The sequence below is a fragment of the Sciurus carolinensis genome, chromosome 4 (assembly GCF_902686445.1).
Source record: "Sciurus carolinensis chromosome 4, mSciCar1.2, whole genome shotgun sequence".
NCBI classification, from domain to species: Eukaryota; Metazoa; Chordata; class Mammalia; order Rodentia; family Sciuridae; genus Sciurus; species Sciurus carolinensis.
The window spans coordinates 92,538,563-92,558,681 of NC_062216.1; the positions used below are offsets into that span (position 1 = coordinate 92,538,563).

The 20,119-nt window shown below is 35.9% G+C and overlaps 1 protein-coding gene across 3 annotated transcripts in view; it reads right to left on the reverse strand.

Moving 5' to 3' along the window:
* The window catches only part of Itpr2 (inositol 1,4,5-trisphosphate receptor type 2), a 462,398-nt gene that overhangs the window by 139,312 nt on the left and 302,967 nt on the right, over nucleotides 1–20,119 (reverse strand). For all 3 annotated transcript variants that reach the window (XM_047550877.1, XM_047550878.1, XM_047550879.1), the window contains 5 exons: nucleotides 11,276–11,384; nucleotides 10,451–10,638; nucleotides 4,887–5,070; nucleotides 3,910–4,166; nucleotides 1,475–1,675 (listed from right to left, as the gene is read on the reverse strand). In XM_047550877.1, coding sequence (XP_047406833.1) covers nucleotides 1,475–1,675; nucleotides 3,910–4,166; nucleotides 4,887–5,070; nucleotides 10,451–10,638; nucleotides 11,276–11,384 — 939 coding nt within the window. The remainder of the gene's footprint in view (nucleotides 1–1,474; nucleotides 1,676–3,909; nucleotides 4,167–4,886; nucleotides 5,071–10,450; nucleotides 10,639–11,275; nucleotides 11,385–20,119) is intronic.

The following is a 20,119-nucleotide window of genomic DNA, read 5'->3' on the forward strand; positions in this document are numbered from 1 at the left end:
ACTTAAAGGGAATCTATTTGCAGTTCATTTCTAGAATTTGCTAGCAACCTTCCTTCCTTCCACACATTTTCAGAACATGGGGCATTATATGTGGGGTTTGAGTTATTTTATTATTAGTTTTTACTTTTAGAACTTACTTGGTGTTAATAAATTATTTTCACAACTCAATTTCACCCTTTCCATAAGACCATGAGTTGGGAACATTCTTACAGGCTGCCCATGAAATACTAATAGAAATGTGTGGCATACATATTTTCTATTTTAGATAGACATGGCTTTATCAACAACAAAATCAAATCTCTAAATTTGTATATTTTTCCTTAACTTAAACATCAACTGTTAGGTTTTCTTGTATCATTGCCCTAGGAAATTGAAACAGAATCCAAAAATATTCAGGGTAAAATTCACAAACTCTTAATATGTCATATGCAAATTACAAAGAAGGAAAAATTAGCCCTATAACAAATTATTTATGTCAGTAATTGTCATGTTTTACTTGTGCACATGTTTTATGTTATTTACATGTTTTATGTACTTACAATGTATACGTGTGTGAGTATATGTTTCCACATATGTACATGTACACATAGGCATTCTGTGTATATGTAATTTTCAATACAAAAACAAATTTCTTTTTCTCATTTACATTCTGTTAACTACTGATGTTTGTTTTCAATGGTTTCTTTAACATTTATATCCAGAAATGTCTGTGATTGGAAAACGAACTGTGTAAGCCTGTGATGGTAACTCTACAAAGCTTGCGTAGAAGCAAAAATATCATCTGACTCCTTTTTCCTCTACTCACCAAAGGTTAATGTCTTCTCCCACAATGTGTCCTTGATATCCAAAACAAAAACAGAATCAGAGACATACATTCTAGAAAATAGTACTGAACTTTGTGCCACCCTCCAAAATTAATACAGTCAAAAGAGCACTCTATTTAGACTCAGAGTCTAAAGTCGTGAGTTTTAGGAATGACTCTACAACTAACCAATTCTGGCACTCTGAAAAAACTGGGAAGTCACTTAATCTCTTGAGTCAGAACCCATTCGTCAGCAAAATAGGAGCAATAACATTTCCTTCATAAGTGAACTGTGAATATAAAAGAGAGAATATACACTACCCCCATAGTGGGGCAAAAGGAAATTTATTCTACGATCCTGGAAAGATTCACTAGAGATGAAAACTGAGCTTTGGGAAAGAGACATATTTTACCCTTTCTTCAGTAATTCTGACTTTTATCTTGAACGTTTTCATGGGAATTTGCTTTTACGATGAAATTAAATAAAGATATGGCACAGTATTCACTACTCTATAATTCAGTCTTTGTATGTTTTGTTAGGAAAGTAAAAATGTCTGGCAAAGCGAGAAGAAAGATCTTTCAAATGTACACAGAGGTTGGCTGCTTCCCTAACTTGGCCCTTTGCTCATGAGTCATGACTGCTTTTGCATGAGGAACTGCTTTCACAATTACCTGATTTTCATGGCACGGGCCCTGGCAATACTCGGTCAAACTCTCCAGGGTCTGGTTGACCAGCGCTACATTCTTCTCATTGATGTAGAGACCCAAGAGGCCCAGGCCGCCTGTTGTACTACCACAAATGCAGTCCAAAAACTGGAGGGTCTCACAGACAAGGTTGTAATTTGTCTTGTTGTTTTGATTTCTCAAGAAGTTCTGAGGACAAAAGAAAATACATCAGAGGAGTTTAAAAAAAATAACTACTATGCTAATGGTTTTCAGTTCTCTCTGTATATGTGTTTTCCTAACTCATAAAGATCCCTGAGGTAGTGTGGGAAAGTGTTCCCATTTACTAATTTTCTCTTAGGTTTAAGATAGGAAAAGGTCGGCAGGTTTTAGCTCAAGGATCTGTATCGATCAGTACAGTTCATAATGAACACTGCTCAATGTCATTATTTTAAAACTATATAGTGAGGGAGAAATAATAAGTATGAAAAGGAAAAGAAAAAAAGTAAATATACAAAGAAATTCATTAGAGAGAGAAATCATCAAATTTCAAGTGAATGGTCCCTGACAGGTAGTGCAATGTCATTGTTTGTTCACTGTAAATGATACAACTTGGAAGCATTATCAAAAATTTCAAAAAGTTATGCCAAATCTATCTACAAAGAGGTTGACTATACATTGCTTATTATAGAGAAAACTCTTATCAGACCCATGGCAAACTGACTGATTTAACCAATAATAGTACATCCAAACCCAGGTATGTTGTAAAGATATAAAATGAGGCACATCAGTATGTACTGATAGGCATAACCTAACAATATGTAATTTAGTAATAAGGTTTACTAATAAATGAAAAAGTAAATTGGAGAATACGATGAAATGTTTATTTTCTTTAATAAAAGGTTTGCATACATATCAAAGTTTATATGGGCACAAAAATTTCTTCAAGGAAACAACCTATTAATAGTAATTTTCTTTGGGGAATAAGCCTAGTGAAATGGTAAGAAGGAAGGAAGAGTTTTATATCTTATTTTAATGCATTGCTTATATTTATTATTTTGATTAATTTATTCATTTGAACTTATTTCTACCATTTATTCTTTTTTTTTTTTAATTATTGTTGTATACAAATGGGATACATGTTGTTTCTCTATTTGTACATGGAGTCAAGGTACCATTTATTCTTCTTAAAACTATTTTAAATATAGCAATTTCCTGTATTGTTGGATCCTATACTCCTATCAGGAAAATACCCAAATGCTCTACAGTCTATTATTTATTCCATAAATCTGTGCCCTCCATTGACAGACTAGTTGGGTTAGGACAAGCATGTAGGCACACATCCAGTACCCTCTCTTCGGAAGGAATGCTTCCTGATTGGCCTGCCAACCATGTTGTAGAAGCTCTCCCCAAGTTGTGATGGGATGATCCACAAGAGTCATGATTTCTAACATCTATAATTTCCAAGTTTCTCATCCCCTTGGAGGACATTTAGTCCAATATATCTGAACATAGCATCTCCCACCAATTCAGAACCCCTGCACTCTAGACCATCTCCAGAAAACACAACTTCACACTCTGTTGTCTTCTACTGTGGACAGGTGATCTTAGAAACACCTGTAGTGAAAATGCAAGGAGAGACGCACTGCAGACTTCAGTCACTTCTACTAGGCTTCATTAACGGAATCTTTCGCCAGCCATACAACCTGGAAGTGTGGCTGGCCTGGCATGATGGAAGGTGTGCTATGCCTGAGATGGTCTGCTGACTGGAACCTCCTCAGGTAAGCATACTCACTCACCTTCAATCAGGCCAATCAATGGTTTCAACATTTCCTGTGGCTTTGCCATGGGACATAACAAATAATGCAAAAAAAGAAAAAGGTTTAAATTCTTAGGCATCCCTGAGCTCATCTGTCTAATGACAAAGCACAACATAGCAAAGAAGACACCAAAACATGGGCTGTACTCATTTACAAGGGTATCAACCTTCACTGATGTAAAAAAATTCTTCTCTGTATTAAGTTTGTTTCTAATAAAGACATAAAACATATTCAGTAACCTTACTCAAGAAATATAAATTGAATTGGAAATTATGAAAACCCCTGAACTTTATAAAATCATGAAAGGTATAGATGACACCAATTTGACCTTCCTCAACAAATGCAAAAATACTGGGACAGATAAAGCCTATTGAGGATAAAAAGATTTGAGTTGTGGGTATACAGGATGATAATGTGTGTATCTGATTTTTTCATGCATAAAGGAATTTTCTTCTCATTTTTCTTCACTGATATAAAAGTTTTCTTCAATTTCAGAAAAGCATTGCTGCTTTTATTGATTATCTCTCCAAATCTCTCTCCAAAACTATGTGTTAGCTTTATTTGAGTTTAATTACTTATAACCACAGGCTTATTCTCAGCTTTCACACAAAACAGAACAAATACCTGCAGCTCCCGGTTGTGATTCTCACACAGTAACTGAAGAAATCTCAGGATTGGCTGCATGATGGCAATTGCGGGACTCATTGTTACTTCCTCTGCAGATTTTTCCTCCGCGTTTCCCACCTCTGAGCCTGTGCACATAATGTCTATTTCTGGATCCATTTCTCTTCTGTATACACAATATGCTTTAGATGTTGCCGAAGAAGCTTCTGTTAATTGCCCTTTCATACCCTCTTTTAAATGTAGTGATGAATCTCTTACTGAAAATAAAATAGTAACTCTTATATTTCTGAACTATTTCCTTTCTAAGGAAAAAAAAAAAAAAAAACAACCAGAGACCCAAATTCTCTAACAACTATTAAAAAATCATCTGACAAGAGATGCAACAATTTCCCAGAAGGGATTTGAGGTGAGAACTGAAAAGTTAACATTTGCAGTGGAATATAAGAAAAGATTTCAATCCTTAGCCAATTTTAGGATTTTCTGATATCTATATCAGAAACACACACACACACACACACACACACACACACACACACACACCTATGAATTTATGTACAAAAGAAGGAAAAATATGACAACTTTCAAAATGTTAACATCTCTATGATTTGTATTTAATATTGTGATAATTTTGTTATTTCAAATGCCAGGATTTTTTTGTTAGAGTTTTAATGCTACCAATTTTGTTCCAAATCTTAAATTTTCATGGTTACTCTAAAGGTTTTAGGAAGTTGTTCTTTACCATGCATGTCACAGTAAAGTCAAACAGTTTTCATGTCATTGGTTGCTTTACACTGATTAAGCCCCATTTAAGTTTGGTCCTGCAGGGCCCATGACCAAAACTCTTTATGGATGGAAGTTCATGCTCAGAGCCACAGAAGCAGTATTAGGCCAAGATAAAGGAGAGGACAAGGACAAGAGAGGCATTCTCTTCACGATCCTTTCACTCTATTCTCCCCCAGAGCCAAAGAGTTCTTTACCTCTTATTCGCGGGTTGGATGCCATCAACTCACTGTCCTCATCCCTCTTTTTGCTTCCTAGATCAATGGTGTTCACTGTCACTGTTGATCTTATCTCTTTCTGAGCAGCCTTCATTCGATCGTAGAGAACTTTGAAGAATTTTTCTGACTTTTTTTGTTCATGCAACTGCTGGTAGAAGGAACACTGCAAGAAAATATATTTTAAGGTATCAATACCCAAGAGGAGAAAAACAGTTGTTTTTATGCTTAGAATAAACACAAGCATTACAGCTAAAAGCACACATTTAATGTGCTACCCATGATTACTTCATAAATTGACAGCCTTTCAGTCTCTTGTACTAGTTAATGAGAACTAATAATAGCTAGTATTGACTTAGCACTATCTACTAAAAAAAAATTTAATATGCTATTTCAGTTATTCTTACTGATTATATATTTTTTAAACTATAAGGTTATTGTAAGAAGTTGTATGAAGAGTTCTTTGATTTTTATATTATTTTAAAGTCATACATTGATTGAACGCATATTTACTGAATGACTACTATGTGCCAGCCCTACGCCAGTGCTAAAGATAGACAAAAAAGGAAAAGTAACCAAAATCCCTGGCCTCATAGGTTTGTAATCCAAAAAACAAGCCATAAGTCCAACGATTATTCTGTATAAAATATGAGTTTATGTTATGAAGTTATTTTTCTCTTTATCTAAATTACAGTACATTTAATTTAGAATGGTTACCATGACTACCTCACTCATAGGAACCTACTGATAAATAGGCACTAAGTTTTTTCAGTACTCATTAGTTACATTGCTTCACATGGGGTCTAGGACAAATCCAACTTAAATCCTGCTCTATAATGAATAATGATGTAGAAAGGATTCAACATCAAAAATATGATAAAAATTATCTTAGTAAGATGTGGAAATACTGAGACTTAGAAATATTTACTCTAATCATTGTTTGATCAACATCTTATCAAAGTAGCCAGAAGAAGAGGTAAGAGATAGGAAAGGTGATATACTCCAGAGAAGGCAGAATTTGAAATGGGGGCCGAATTATAAGCTATCAATAATAAACTATGACACAATCACAACACAATAAGAGAAACAGTAAAAAATTAATGAAGATAACAATCCTATAACTATAGTAATAAAAAGAGATTTATATAAGTTTAACAAGTGGCAGTGTAAAGAAAACATATATAAACAATTACTTGATCAAGGAGAACTCTCCATATTCCAAAATAAGAATCTAAACAGATCATTTTGGGGAATTTGACTCTTTCAGATATGCTTTCCTAAAGGAGTCCCTAGAACCACAACCCACAGGTCTTGGGACATGTGAGATTCTAAAGGCATCGGGTCTTGCAATTTCCTATGTGGGCAAAGCATATGCACAGTGCAGTTATGAAGCAGGAAATGCCTGCCCCACCCACACAAGAGGAAGCTCCCAAGTAGAGGGCAAGCAACCCTCAAGGAAGCCGGCCAAAAGTCACAGTAACCATAGCAACTGCAGCCCAACAGCCAAGCTGGTTCTGTTGGTTAAAAGGATAAATGCAGCATTCACAGATCTCTATGGTCCCACAAATTAAGCTGAAGCTTAAGTCCTAATATTTTTAAAACAATATGGTTGGAAGGCAGAAGGAGGTCCCAATATATTAATAAGGGAGATACAGAAATGGTGTGGCTCTACTGAAACAGAGTTTTCCAGTTTATGTAGATCTTTCACATCACATTGTAGATACCTTCAGTCCAACAGTGTGATGAATGAGAAGCTCTTTTGCCATTTTATAGATAATTAAGTGAGATTCAGTGACGGTACGCAACTTGCCCAATATTACATAACCAGTAAGTAAGTAATAGAGCAAGGATTTAAATCTAGATATTCTGACTCTAAACCACTAAAATGTAAAAGAGCAATATAAATTTAAAACAATAGATCATTCACATACACAACACCTTTAAAAACCAGGGTTCTACAACACTGAAGAGCATGAGTTTAAGAAAAGTAAAAGTATGTTTCATATAATCTCAACAGGTAAGGATTTCTCTTACTAAAGATATTGTTTTTGCTTTGGAAAGTATCTCAGGGGGTGGCAGAGAGTGTGAGGAGAGCTAGGTTATTGTTAGGCACCAAAGGTAATGGATATACACATCTGTGTGACAGAGGAAGGATTTGGTCCAAAGAGGAGAGGCAGACTGGAAAAGGAAGGGCTGAGAAGGGAAGTAAAATAATGAACTAGAGACACAAGAGAGGACAAGGGCACCACGCAGGGTGAGTCAGTCAGGGATACTTCCCAGGGCTGAGGATATAGAAGGTTATTTCTAGAAAGGAGATGTTTAATGTAACTAAGAGTACAGAATCTGAACTCAGACTGCATGGATTGGAATCCTGACTCTACCAAGTAGCGGTGTGAGTTTGGGTCTGTTTCTTCCTCTGTAAGAATTCATGTTGCCTCATGGGTTTTTTTGAGGATTAGCCAATACATATAAATCACCAAGAATGGTGCCTAGGATTTGCTTGATTTTCTCTTTCCTATTGTTATGATTAGTATTTGAAATTGAAATATAAGTTCTATCATCTCCCACCAATTAATCTTTAACAAAGTATGTCAAATATCTAAATTGACTTATAAAGTTAGGAGGGTAGAAATTAACGAAGGGACTCTGATTCATATCTCAATGACAGAAGGAGGACTGTCAAGACAGCCCATGAACTAAAATGCAGGATATTGGTGACTAAGGAAACTGAGAATGTAAAACCTCCAGGGGACTGGCAGGAATCTTGGGAAGGATGTATTTCAGTCTGCAATATGGCAAGGTAGAGAATTCAGGCTGATATCAACAAGATCTATTAGGGCCAGAAGGACACAGATGACATTTAGGTGACACAATAATTTACTTAAGTGAGGAAGCAGACAAGGGGAAGTCCAACAAATGAGATTGTGATAGGTCATGTTATAAGATTTTTACATACGAATCTAATGTCCTTTCATCAACAAATATCCATTGAATAGCTGTAAAGGACTATAGATACAAATAAGAAGACCTGATCCTCTACATAAGAAAGTTAAAATTTTATTGGAGAGGTAGGATGCAGAGCAAATAAAAAAGAAAAAACAAAAACACAAACAAAAAAGATAGCAAAAGCAAAGCAGCAAGTAAGAATTAAAGAAACAAGTGCTATGGGAACTCAGATAAGGGAGTAGTTGCTGAATGCCCCAGCCAGACAGGAAAGACTCTGAAGAAGACAGAGTTTGACTGAATCCATTTATAGATACATTCACTTGTAAATTTACTTACAAACTCTTAGGGTCAGATATGGTGCCAAACACAAAGATGAACATGTGGTCTCAACTTTTAAGGATTTTAATTTATTAGACAGAGCCTTAAGCACACATGAAGATGTCCAATAAAGCAGCTAAAAGATATCTGCAGGTCACAGCAACTAGGAGTCAGTTCTTCCCAATGGAACATGGAAGTCAGAAAAAGCTTCCATGAGAAATCCATTGAGTTGAAGAGCAAGCAACATGAAAAATAACCCATTTTTGGAACTGAAGAGTTCAATACAGCTGGTGTGCAAGAGAAAGGAGAGAGGGGAAGAGGGAAGTTGGAAAAGTTGAAAGAATTCAATCATGAAGATTCTGATGAACTAGAGTAGGGAGTTTGCCTTTGTTGGGCAGGTAACCACCAGAAGCAGGGCAATAACAGGTTTTGGAAAGATATCTTTGGAAGAAACAGGGAGAATGATTTGGAGAAGGGCAAAACTGGAAGCAAGGATACCTCTTGAAAGGCTTCTCCCAATTCCACAAAAGATAAGAAGGATCTATCAGGAGGGCTGGACAAGCAGGGGTTGAAAATACAGTATGGATAGGAGAGATGTTAAGAGGGCAGAACCACAGAGGTTGGTCATCCATGGGGATGTCCAGGAAGAGAGCAAGGGTAAGTTAAGGTGAAGGCTAGCTTTTGGTTTCTGTGCAGACAACTGAATAGATGCAGTGCCATTCATCAAGAGGGACAATGCACAGGGAGGAATGGGCATATGGAGAACAACTGTGGATTCCATTTGGGATGTGTTGAGCTTAAGATATTTGTTTAACATCTTCTAAAGATCTCTGGAAGATACTTAGATGCAAGATGTAGGACGACAAATGAATTAACTGAGAATCATCAGCATAGAGCAGAAATTAAAGATGTGAACATGAATGAGATTTGGTTGGGGATCAAGTAAAATAACAAAGGTGGGTCCAAAGAAATTTGGGAAATGTCAGGATTCAGGAGTTAATCAGAGGAAGAGGAAACTTCACAGAATGCTAAGAAGAAATGGTAGAAGGTAGGAAGAGAAGCTAGAGAAGGGGGTATCCCAAGACTCAAACAGAAAAAGTCTCAAAAAGAAAAACAAAAGTCATCAGTAACAAATGCCACAGAAATATCAGGAAAATAAGGACTAAAAGATGTTTTGGTTATGAAGGAATCTAGGAAACAACTTTCCAGGAATTGAAAAGTGGCATATGCAGTTTCTGACTGGAGCTGGCTTCTTCTCCAACAATATATGAAGACATAAGTAAGAACAAATATGCACAGAAGATGAAGGATGATCCCATCTGATAACCCTCAGTGGTCCAGAGAGGAATCCAGAACATAATATTAATGCTAAGGATTGCTTCTAGAGATGTCAAGAAATCTTTCACTCCTATTCTGTACATTTAATGGAGTAGCCTAGATAATTCTTTAGAAAGTCCCAGCTGAATATCTGGTAGGAGAAGATGAGATAATTTCCAAGAAAACCCACTCAAATCCCTCCATTACCTCCTGCTTCAACCTCCCTCAGAGAAATCTGTGCTGCAGCTTTAGTACCATGGGAACTTTCAACACTCTTCTTTTTTCCCACTAAGAAATATCATTGTTTGGAGATTGTTTTGTTTTTGTTTTTGTCACTGTGCCATTTGCTGTTCATGAAGCTTTTGTTCCTAAAGCTTCAGTCATTGGATGTGTCATATGGTTAAAGTTCCTGTTGTTCAACATATTCAATGGCTAGCTACAGCAAAGTATCCCAGATTGAATTATATGTGACTTCTGCTTGCTATGAGGAGGGACAGTGGGTTTTGGATTCCAATTAGTTACAGTTGTACAGTTTTTGCTCATTTACTCAGGCAAATCTAGAAAGATCGGCCTTAAGCAGCAATGCCAGAGGGCAGCGTGTGTTTTCTGGGAACACTTCCCAGCTCTCAGGCTCACACAGCACGTTTGCCTGTGGGTGTGGAGGGGCCTGTGTGCAACCTGGCAAGAGTTTCAAAGGAAGGGTGTACCTTCTGGAGAAGATGGTCAGATTCTTTGTGTGCAGGTGAGCGTATGGCTCACTGTAGTGAAATTCCTGGTCTAATGTCAGTTATGTTTCTAAGGATGTTCTGCTTTATGGAATAATTTGTGAAGTTCTCTAGTTTTTACAACCAATTAAGTAAATTTATAAGGAAAATGCGAGGCTCTTCTTTTTGTTTGTTGGTTTTGATGACAAGTAAACGAGTAATACAATAACAAATGTATGCCCAGGATTGATAAACAGGCACCTGTGTTTGTGCATTTCCTCCTTCAAGCAAGGCAATGCCAAGTGAAATGCCTTCTGAAAAAATCCTGTCGTTTTTGGTGTTTACTATAACATCGATGACAAGTTCCGATGCACCCTCTTTATCCAGCAGACACTGGATGTCAGACATCGAAATCCCCATCTTATCTGAATCTTGTCCAGAAAAGCTTCCTGCAATTAGGAAAAACAAACAAACAAAACTTAATGGCAGACATTATTAGCATGCAATGTTTTCAAATCCTTACAACATAAGAATATTTATCATTGAGCCTTTTTTTCCTACATAGTTAAATATAATGAAAACTGAGTTGAAATTACCAAAAGTGTATAAAAATGAAACTTTTTGCTAAATGTCATGTACTTAAACATAATTAAATTGTTTTGTAAGAAAATAGAAAAAGAAAAATAACTTTATTTTTGTCCTTGATTTATATACTTAATTTACTTATTTTTCCAAAAATCACAAGGCAAAAGCAACTACAATGTTCAAATCTGTTGTTTCCTGAACCTCAAACTGCACAGATTTTTCTTTTTTTTTCTTTCCTTTTTTTTTTTTTTTTTTGTGTGTGTGTGTGTGTGTGTGTGTGTGTATGTGTGATTGAACCCAGGGCCTTGGGCTTACAAGGCAAGCGCTCTACCAACTGAGCTGTATCCCTAGCCCACAAAGGTTTTTAATAGTACATTTTAAATTAATATTTTATATTTGTGCCTTTATGTAAAATACAAGAGTAACACTACATTTAAAAAAATGTCATGAGAATTCTAAAATGGAAAAAAAAAAAGAGAGAGAGAGAGAGAGAAGCCTCACCTCCCACTTGTGCAATTTTGGCATAGTTTCCTGACAGATGTCCATTCATACCAACTCCATAATCACCTTTGAAGTATCGATTCAGGAGTATTTTTCTTAATGTGCTACCCTAATAAGAAGACAGGAAAATGATAGCTATTGTTTCTTTTTCGAATGAAAGTGGAAAATGTCAGTATATTAAAATGCTGCTTAAACTGTGTATTATAGAGGACATTAAGATATGGAATTTTATTATTAAACACATACATTTATTAAAATGAAATAATAAGAACAGTAAATGTTATCAATAATACATTTGTTAAATCAGTGAACCAATTTTACTTGCTAGTTTCCTTTTCCTGTCATTTCAAAACAAAGCTTCCAAATTTGTATGACTTTATCTAGATAAGATGCCATCTAAGGAATTATTTTTATAATGTGTGGAAATCTATCAAAATGTCTGTTGGATTTTAGGATTTGAAAGTTTTGCTTAACACATCCTGGGTCTCTGATCTCAAGACAGGGAATAGTTTTGACCTCTGAGATTTTTATTTTTATTTTTTTTTATTTTACAGACTGTATTTTGATTCATTAAACACAAACGGGGTACAACTTTTTGTTTCGATGGTTGTACACAATGTGGATTCACACCATTCATGTAATCATATATGTACATAGGGTAATACTGTCTGTCTCACTCCATCATCTTTCCTATCCCCCCACCTCTCCCCTTCTCATTTCCCTCTACACAATCCAAAGTTCCTCCATTCTTCTTATTCCCCCACCCCCCACTCACATTATGTATCATCGTCCATTTTCAGAGAAAACATTTGGTCTTTGGTTTTTTGGGATTGGCTTATTTCACTTAGCATGATATTCTCCGATTCCCTTCGTTTACCTGAAAATGCCATAATTTTATTCTTCTTTATGGCTGAATAATATTCCATTTTCAGGTAACCCTAACCCTAACCCTAACCCCATATATATACACCACAGCTTCTTTATTCCATTCGTGTATTGAAGGGCACCTAGGTTGGTTCCATAATCTAGTTATTATGAATTGAGCTGCTATAAACATTGATGTGGCTGTGTTACTGCAGTATGCTGATTTTAAGTCCTTTTAAATTATATATCAAATAATATTTTCTGAGGCAAAAAATCATAAATGTGTGCCAAAATAATAATTTTACTTCTCATAACAAATGAAGGAGATGGGAAGAAACTTGCAAGTGATGAATGGGGTTATGACATAGACGAAGGAGGTGGTTTCACAGATGTACCCTAATTCTAAACTCATCAAGGTATATATACTAAATGTAAATAGATTTTTTACATGTCAGTCATACCTCAATAAAGTGACTTTATTTTTTTTATAAGTTTATTTATTCCAGAAATAAAAAAATAAAATAGAGTAGAATATACTAGAAAAATCACAAACACTATAAAAAATGGAGCTCGTAGTGTTGGTAAGAATATCAGTAGTTCCTAAAGATAACACAGAATAACAAACACCCCAAGAATTGAAATACAAAGACTTAGTTAGAAAAGCTTATTAAAAGAGTTGGAAAAAATCTGGGTATACAGTAGGCACTCAGAAATTAAGCTTAATAAGACGATAAGTTATAGTCAGACACAAGAAGTTTTACTCAAAAGACAGTGAGCAAAAGACTTAGTATTTCTTTATAAAACATGCAAGTCAAAAATTCCTAAGTCTCCAACTTTGTACTGATTGTAGGATGTTTTATATATAACATTTAAAAATATAATTTCTTGCACATGTATAAGAAACACAGCCAGGCTCTATGACACACATCTGAAATTCCAGTGATTCAGGAGGCTGAGGCAGGAGGATAGCAAGTTGAAGGCCAGTCTTAGTGACTTATCAAGACCCTCTCTCAGAAAATAACCAAAATAAATAAATAAATAAATAAACAAACAAATAAAAAATAAAAGTAAAGGAAGAAAGAAAATAAAAAGAAAAGAAGGGTTGGGGATGTAGCTCAGCGGTAGTACCCCTGGGTTTAACTCCTGGTACCAAAAAAAAAAAAAAAAGAAGAAAGAAATAACTCCAAGTATAACTCCAAGTGTCCTTTAGAGTTGTTATTAATTCAATAGAAAGAATGGTTTAAAAGTACTACTTAAAGAATGCTTGTTTAAACTATTTAAATTTATACAACTACTGAGGTATCACTACCATTCTGCAAGAAGCTGATCTAATCTCTACCCTTGATTACAAAATCCAGGCCATTTCCCATTCCTGCACAGCCCTCCCCAAAGCACACCTGTCTTTATGCTGTGATATGTGACTCTTATTGCTCCTTCTTTCTCACACTTTGGTTGTCTTTCTTTCTCTAGTTCTTAAGGTTTGCCCTCAGTTCTTCCGTTGTGCTTTCCTCCCCAACTGCAATTTTATCTGATCCTTGGTTGCACAATTGCTTCTGCAGATCTAACAGCCAACTATGTCTCCTCCAGCCTTGACCTTGCTCTCCCCTAAGCTGCTCATTCTGTTTCCACTTAGATTTTCTCATCTCTGTCTTGCCATTCTACAGGCACCTCAAACTCATTTTTCAGAATGGAATAGTCATTCTCTGTTAAATATGCTGTCCTGTTGACTTTTGTTTATTTTAAAGAAACAATAATTATTATGGTCACTGAGGCTTCAAATTTAAGGAATCATCTATTTTCCCCCCACCTCAACTTGACAATGATTTGTGTCTTCAGACATTATATTTTAACCAAACTGAACTATGTGATCATTTCTCAAAGTTTTCTATGTCTTTCTTGGTTCACATCATTACCTGTAAACAGGTCCTGTCTTCCTTCTTCATTCTACAAATGTTCATCAGGTACCGACCATTTTAGGCATTATCCTAAGAGGATAAGATATGATCTTCCTCCTGAAGAGTTTACAATGGGCTGTGTGCTAGGTCTCAAGGAAACACAGCAATTGACTCTGAGAAGGTTTCACATGCACTTATGCATTTCTAAGCCATGCTCATGGAACAGAGCTGACTTGTGCATGGTGAGCAACAAACATGTCCTAAATGCTCTGTGCCAGGAATTTTAGTAGATACTCAGTGACAGCAGTTGCTTATCTTTACAGTGACTTTTATTGATCAATACTTAAATCCTTAGAATGCAAACACCTATAATGGCTTCTTATTTCATGTTTTCTTCCTTGAAGACCTTTTGACAGGAGTGTAGTAAGGTGATGACTAGTCTTACAAAAAGTAGTGAGGTTTAAGAGCTATTCCCCCACTAAATGCAACTCTACTCTTCCTTAGAAAACCTAAGAAGGGCGTCTAGAGGAGACAAGAGAAATGAAAATGGTCATTACCTGTGGTTTGTTTGTTTGTTTGTTTGTTTAAAGAGAAGGTTCTTTGAGTTGATTTAGTAATATATGCCTGAAGAACAGTCCTTTCAAAAGGGAAAGAAAAATAAAACATTTCTTTGGAATCAAATGGGCTTTTCCTGTGTATCTCATTATAGCAGAAGGAGATGCTGCAGAAGAACCCCATTAACTATGGGGTTGAAGTTATAACTGGGATGAAAAACATGAGCTCATGTGAACTGAAGTGCTAGTTTGTGCACAGGGTAGCACGGTTTGCTGACCTAATCTCGCCCCCACAGATCCTGCAAGATATCATTGGTGCATCTCTAATGAACAAAGTGGTCAGGTGGGAAAATCCATGCCTCTTTTCATGAAATTGCACAAGCCAAATTAGAGTTGGTGTCCAGAAGAGAACCTGAAGTGAGTAGGGATCCTTGTGAATCTACTCCTGTTTTACTCTCTGTAAGGATCTTACTCACTTCCTTTAATCATACTACTCCAAGAACCAAACCAAGAAACAAATATCATTTTACTAAATAAAAAAGAAGAAAAAGAAAACTGCTTCTTACCCTTTAAAAATGCCCTTTATCTTGTTAGAAGAATAAACCTTTTAAAACGATAGAGTAGAACGGTGCCACAGTAAACTAAAATAATGCTCATATTTGTCAATATCTTAAAATTTTCTTCAGGCAATTAAAATCACAAGTATCAGAATGATAAACATCAAAATCAAACGAGCAACATCCTTCTGATGCAATTCTAGCCTCATCAGAATATTTCTAACTATTCTATGTAACACTCAGAATATCTAGAAAGGGTAGGTTCCCTGTATCTCTGTTCTTAACTCTGCAACCACACTGCCTACCTTCAAATCCCCTCCATGCCATTAACTAACCAGGGGCTCTTATGCAAGTTACCTTACCACTCTGGACCTCTCTCCTTCAAGCAAATGAATTTTTATAGCACCTACCATCACAGGGTTTCTCTAATGATTAAATAGTTAAAATTACACAAACTATTTGGGACAGTTCCCAGCACATACTAAGTGCTATGTAAGTTTTATGTATCTGATGCTCTCCCTGATAGTACTAATATTATCCAAATCATAGAAGAGCTTATAACTTCATGCTTTCACACATTTTTCTCACTTTATAGTAAACCTTCCCACAAAAGTGAAATAAAGATCTAACAACGAAAAAAAAAAAAAAAAGGTAAAGATAACAAAGGAGAAATTGTCTGAAAATCCTAATTTTTCCAATATTAATCAGACCTTGGAATTAGATGTTTGTGAGCTAATATGTCAAAGTCAGTCCAAAGCATGCATATATTTCACTATATAAAATGTATCTTACAAAACTTCAACTAAAGTTGAAAAAAAATTTACATTGGATCAAACATAGTTTATAGCTAAGACAAACTCTGGTGCTAAAACCAAATGAGGTATAAATGGAACAGGATGCCATGCATCTTAAGCATTCTCATTTAAGAATGGAAAACTCCAATAGTGCCACATAACCAGTTTCAGCAGAACCAACTTATGTTGTCATTTATCAAGTTCTGATTTGCTGGATGAGAAGCAATCCTGTGTCAGTTTGCCTTGGGGCTTCCTGGTGGCCTGCACTGCTTGTGATGGGTTATTGTGGTAGTTGCTTAGATGTGAGTCATTCCCCCAAAATTACTTTAACTCAAATAAAGTAATTGTAGAACCCTGGTCAGAAATTCTGGTGCCAACACTGTAAATAATTGTCTGGGAGACAATTTAGGAAATTTGGGAAAGGACTAAAAGCACATTAAGCCATTTTGAAAAGAATTCTACCACAATTGAGAAGGTCTACTTCTGTACTGGTTGTTCAAATTGAAAATGAATTCCTGACTGGGCCTCCCACAGAAGGTGTCTTTGTTGGGTTAGGCCAACTAGCAAGGAATGTTCTTTATAGTCTTTTCGGTGTCAGAGTCAATCCCAGGCCACAAGGCACTGCTTTTAGCCAACGTCCTCATGTGAACACATCCCAGATGTGCTAAATGCACTGTAGCCAAGATAACTAACAACCACCTTCTGAAATTACAACAAAATATCTCCATAAAAAGACATCTTTTGTGGCCAAAGAAGTCATGCTGACAGTCTGTGAATATCTAGGAGAATTGGTTTTTTTTCCTGGCCACTCCCTGTTAAGTTGAGTCCAATGTATCAAAACTTAAGCAACTCCGAAGTTACTGCCTTTCACAGATGGAAAGGATAATAAAAATTTATTAATCCTAGAAAGGACTAAAGATTTTCTTTTGCTTTTGAGAAAGCATAATATTGTTTGCCTTAACAGAGGTTAATAGCCTTAGGAATGAAGACTTCAAGGATGCAACATTTGAAGTACTGATTACACATCTGTTCCCATCCCTTTGGGGAAATGCACTATTTTTTTCCATTGTGGACAACATAATCACAACATTATGAAAAAATGACACTGTAACCAGCAGTCTAAAAAACTAAACCCTCAAATGAAAATTCAAAATATAATAAAAATTACAAACTAAAGATGTTTAATTCAGGATTTTTCCTTAAAGATTATTGTTTAGTTACTGATCAGTTTGATCAAGATATGCTAGGAGGGATTGTATGTGTCTCTAGTGTTCACAGTCTCATTTTAACATTAAACTGGGTAGTAGCATAATTGGTGTTTCCATAACCTTTTGGTTTAATGACAGTATATCTGATTAGGTATTTTCCCACATTTGAATTCCCAGCAGGGAAAAGGTACATATCTCATTTTAAAGAAATTAATTTTAACAACTGCATCCTAATGGAATTATATCAGGCCCATCATTATAATCAACCACCTCTTTAGGGAACTGCTTTGAGGTCATGTGGTAAATTTCCTATAACACAGCTATCTAATGGTTTGGATGTCTTGGTCTCAATCCAAGTAGTGGATGCCAATCTCTTTCTCTGTTCCTTCTGACCAGCTTTTTAAAGATGAGAAACACATTTCAATAGCAGTTGTTATATATATTCTAAAGATGCTCTTCATCAGCACAATGATAATCATTAGAATCCTGAAAAACATATGGATGCCTCAACAATGCTAGTAAAGGAACTTACAAAAAAATAAAAGACTGGAAAATTTTAGAACCAATTATTCATATACCACAATGAAAGTCTACTTCCAAATTCCTTCCTTCCTTTTTTTAATCATAAAGACATTTGTTACATTTCTACCATGTGTCAAGAACTAGTATAAGGAGTACAAAAAATAATTCTGCATCATGTGCTAAAGCAATGCTTACATATGTACAGCTCAGATATACAGTACTGTTTTTCAATGTAGATAATCCTCATCAGACCATTTGATTCCATTTGTGAAATTTAAATGTTCAAATGTTATCATGTTTAAACATGTTATTGATGATGCTGAGTATGAGTGACTTCAGTAATCACTGCAGGTTTATCAGATATCCAAGCCTCAAGACAAACCGGGTAGCTGAGAAGGCTTTATTAGGGAATGATTCTGTGCCCCATAAACAATGAGGAATAAAGAAAACTGTATTTATTTTATTTGGTGAATAATAAAAGTCTCTCAGTATTTGAATTCCAGGAAGTATACTGAATGACATCAAATTCAACAAACTCTCCCACCTCAACCATTTTACAAACAGGGTCTGTTTAAATTCAAAAGCTAAGGACTTATGCAACCCTTCACCAACAGTACTTGAGAATGGATTTTATTACTTGTATTGTTTAGTTTTCTGAGTAAGCAATATTCATCTCATCTTCAGAACAGAATGGTAAAAAGTTGAGAGGAGAGTAAACAAGCAGAGATGTGCAGACCAGCTAGATATCATTTCCTTATTGAAGAAACACTACCAGACTCACACGTTGTAAATCACTCTCTCATAAAATTGCAGTCAACTGGCAGTGGCACACACCACCAGAGTTAAGCCCATAATCCCCTGGTACACAGCATAGAAACCTACCAGAGTACTATCTGTGACTTGAAAAAATGGAGTCTCTGCTGCCAGCGTGAGCATGTGCATTCACCAAAGGCTGAGGAAAATGGAATTTCAAGTAGTAATTTCAAACTTTCTGCAGACAGTTGAAGTGAGTTCAATAATGAACTCAGTTTACAGCAGGTCCCAGAGAACTCAAAAGGGGAAAGCAGAGGAAGGGAGGAGGAGACAGGAATAAATGAGAAAACTGACATTGATCTGAATAACAATATGAACTGCAATGGAGAAGACAACTTCCTCTTAGACAACAGGAAAAGGCCTATTTAGTTTGCTGTGTTAAATCTCTGTCCTCAGATGCTGTGTGACTCTGTTTCCACAATCATTCAGTAAAGATGGATACATGGGTACAACTTTGGAAGGTGGTGTGACAGGAGGTGAGGAACAATACTTATAAAGAGGTAAGATCCTGCTCCATATTTACTTCCTGTCCTGCTCTATATTTACTTCCTGTTTTGTGGAGTCTCTTGCAGTCCTAGAGCTCCAAGCTGTGATCTCCTCATCTATAACTGAGAGAGTGCAGCTCACAAGGCTGTGAGAGGAGCACCTGGCTGAGGAGAGCTGGCAAAGAAACAATGTGGGAGAAGACACCCTCCACAACCACCCCCTCCCCACCCACACACACACACGAACGAGCATGGGAGAGAAAGACCTCACCCTTTTCCCAAAAAATACTACAAAGAAATTGTGCTTAAAAGACAGGGAGAAAACTAGCACTTGTATTACTTATCAATCAATGCAAATATCTGACAAAAAATAGGAAGTTAAATTTTATAATAAAATCAGAATAGTTTTAGAACCTCCTCACAAAGGAGAAAAATATTCATGGAATCTGAAATGAAAAAAGAATTCTACACAGCTCAGCTTAAATGGATGTATCAAGAATTAAATAATATCTATATACAGTTTAATATATAATAAATTCAATTTATAAAAGCTCCCTGCATTGGAAGACTGATACTTGGGTGGCAATGATAATATTTTGGAGACGAGTGCAATCAGTTCAGATCTGGGTCTAGCACTTACTGGCTTTGTGATAGCAAGAATTTTACATAATTGCCCTGAGACTCAATTTCCCCATCTCTGGATAATAATATTCATACTGAAGGATTAAAATTACATTTTTGTTCTTAGCCATTTAAGTGCTAAGTAAAAAGATGCCATGATATTTTATTTAATGATTAAAGAGAAATAAGCTTCCATCTGGAGAAGATTTGCACAACTGATGACATATATGGGGTACAGCAATGTTCAGGGCCACAATGACCAGCATAACTTTAGCTGCTGACATGAATACTCGGTTCCAACCTTCTACAAATGAAAAACAGCATTAATTCTGTAGAAGATTACTTTGAAGCCAATATGATCAGTTATAGTTCCATAAAAATAACACCTACATGTTGGGCTTGGGTTTGTGGTCAGTGGTAGAGCACTTGCCTAGCACGTGCGAGGCACTGGGTTCGATCCTCAGCACCACATTAAAAAAACTAAATAATTTTTTTAAAAAAAGGTATATAAAAAAATTAAAACCACCTATA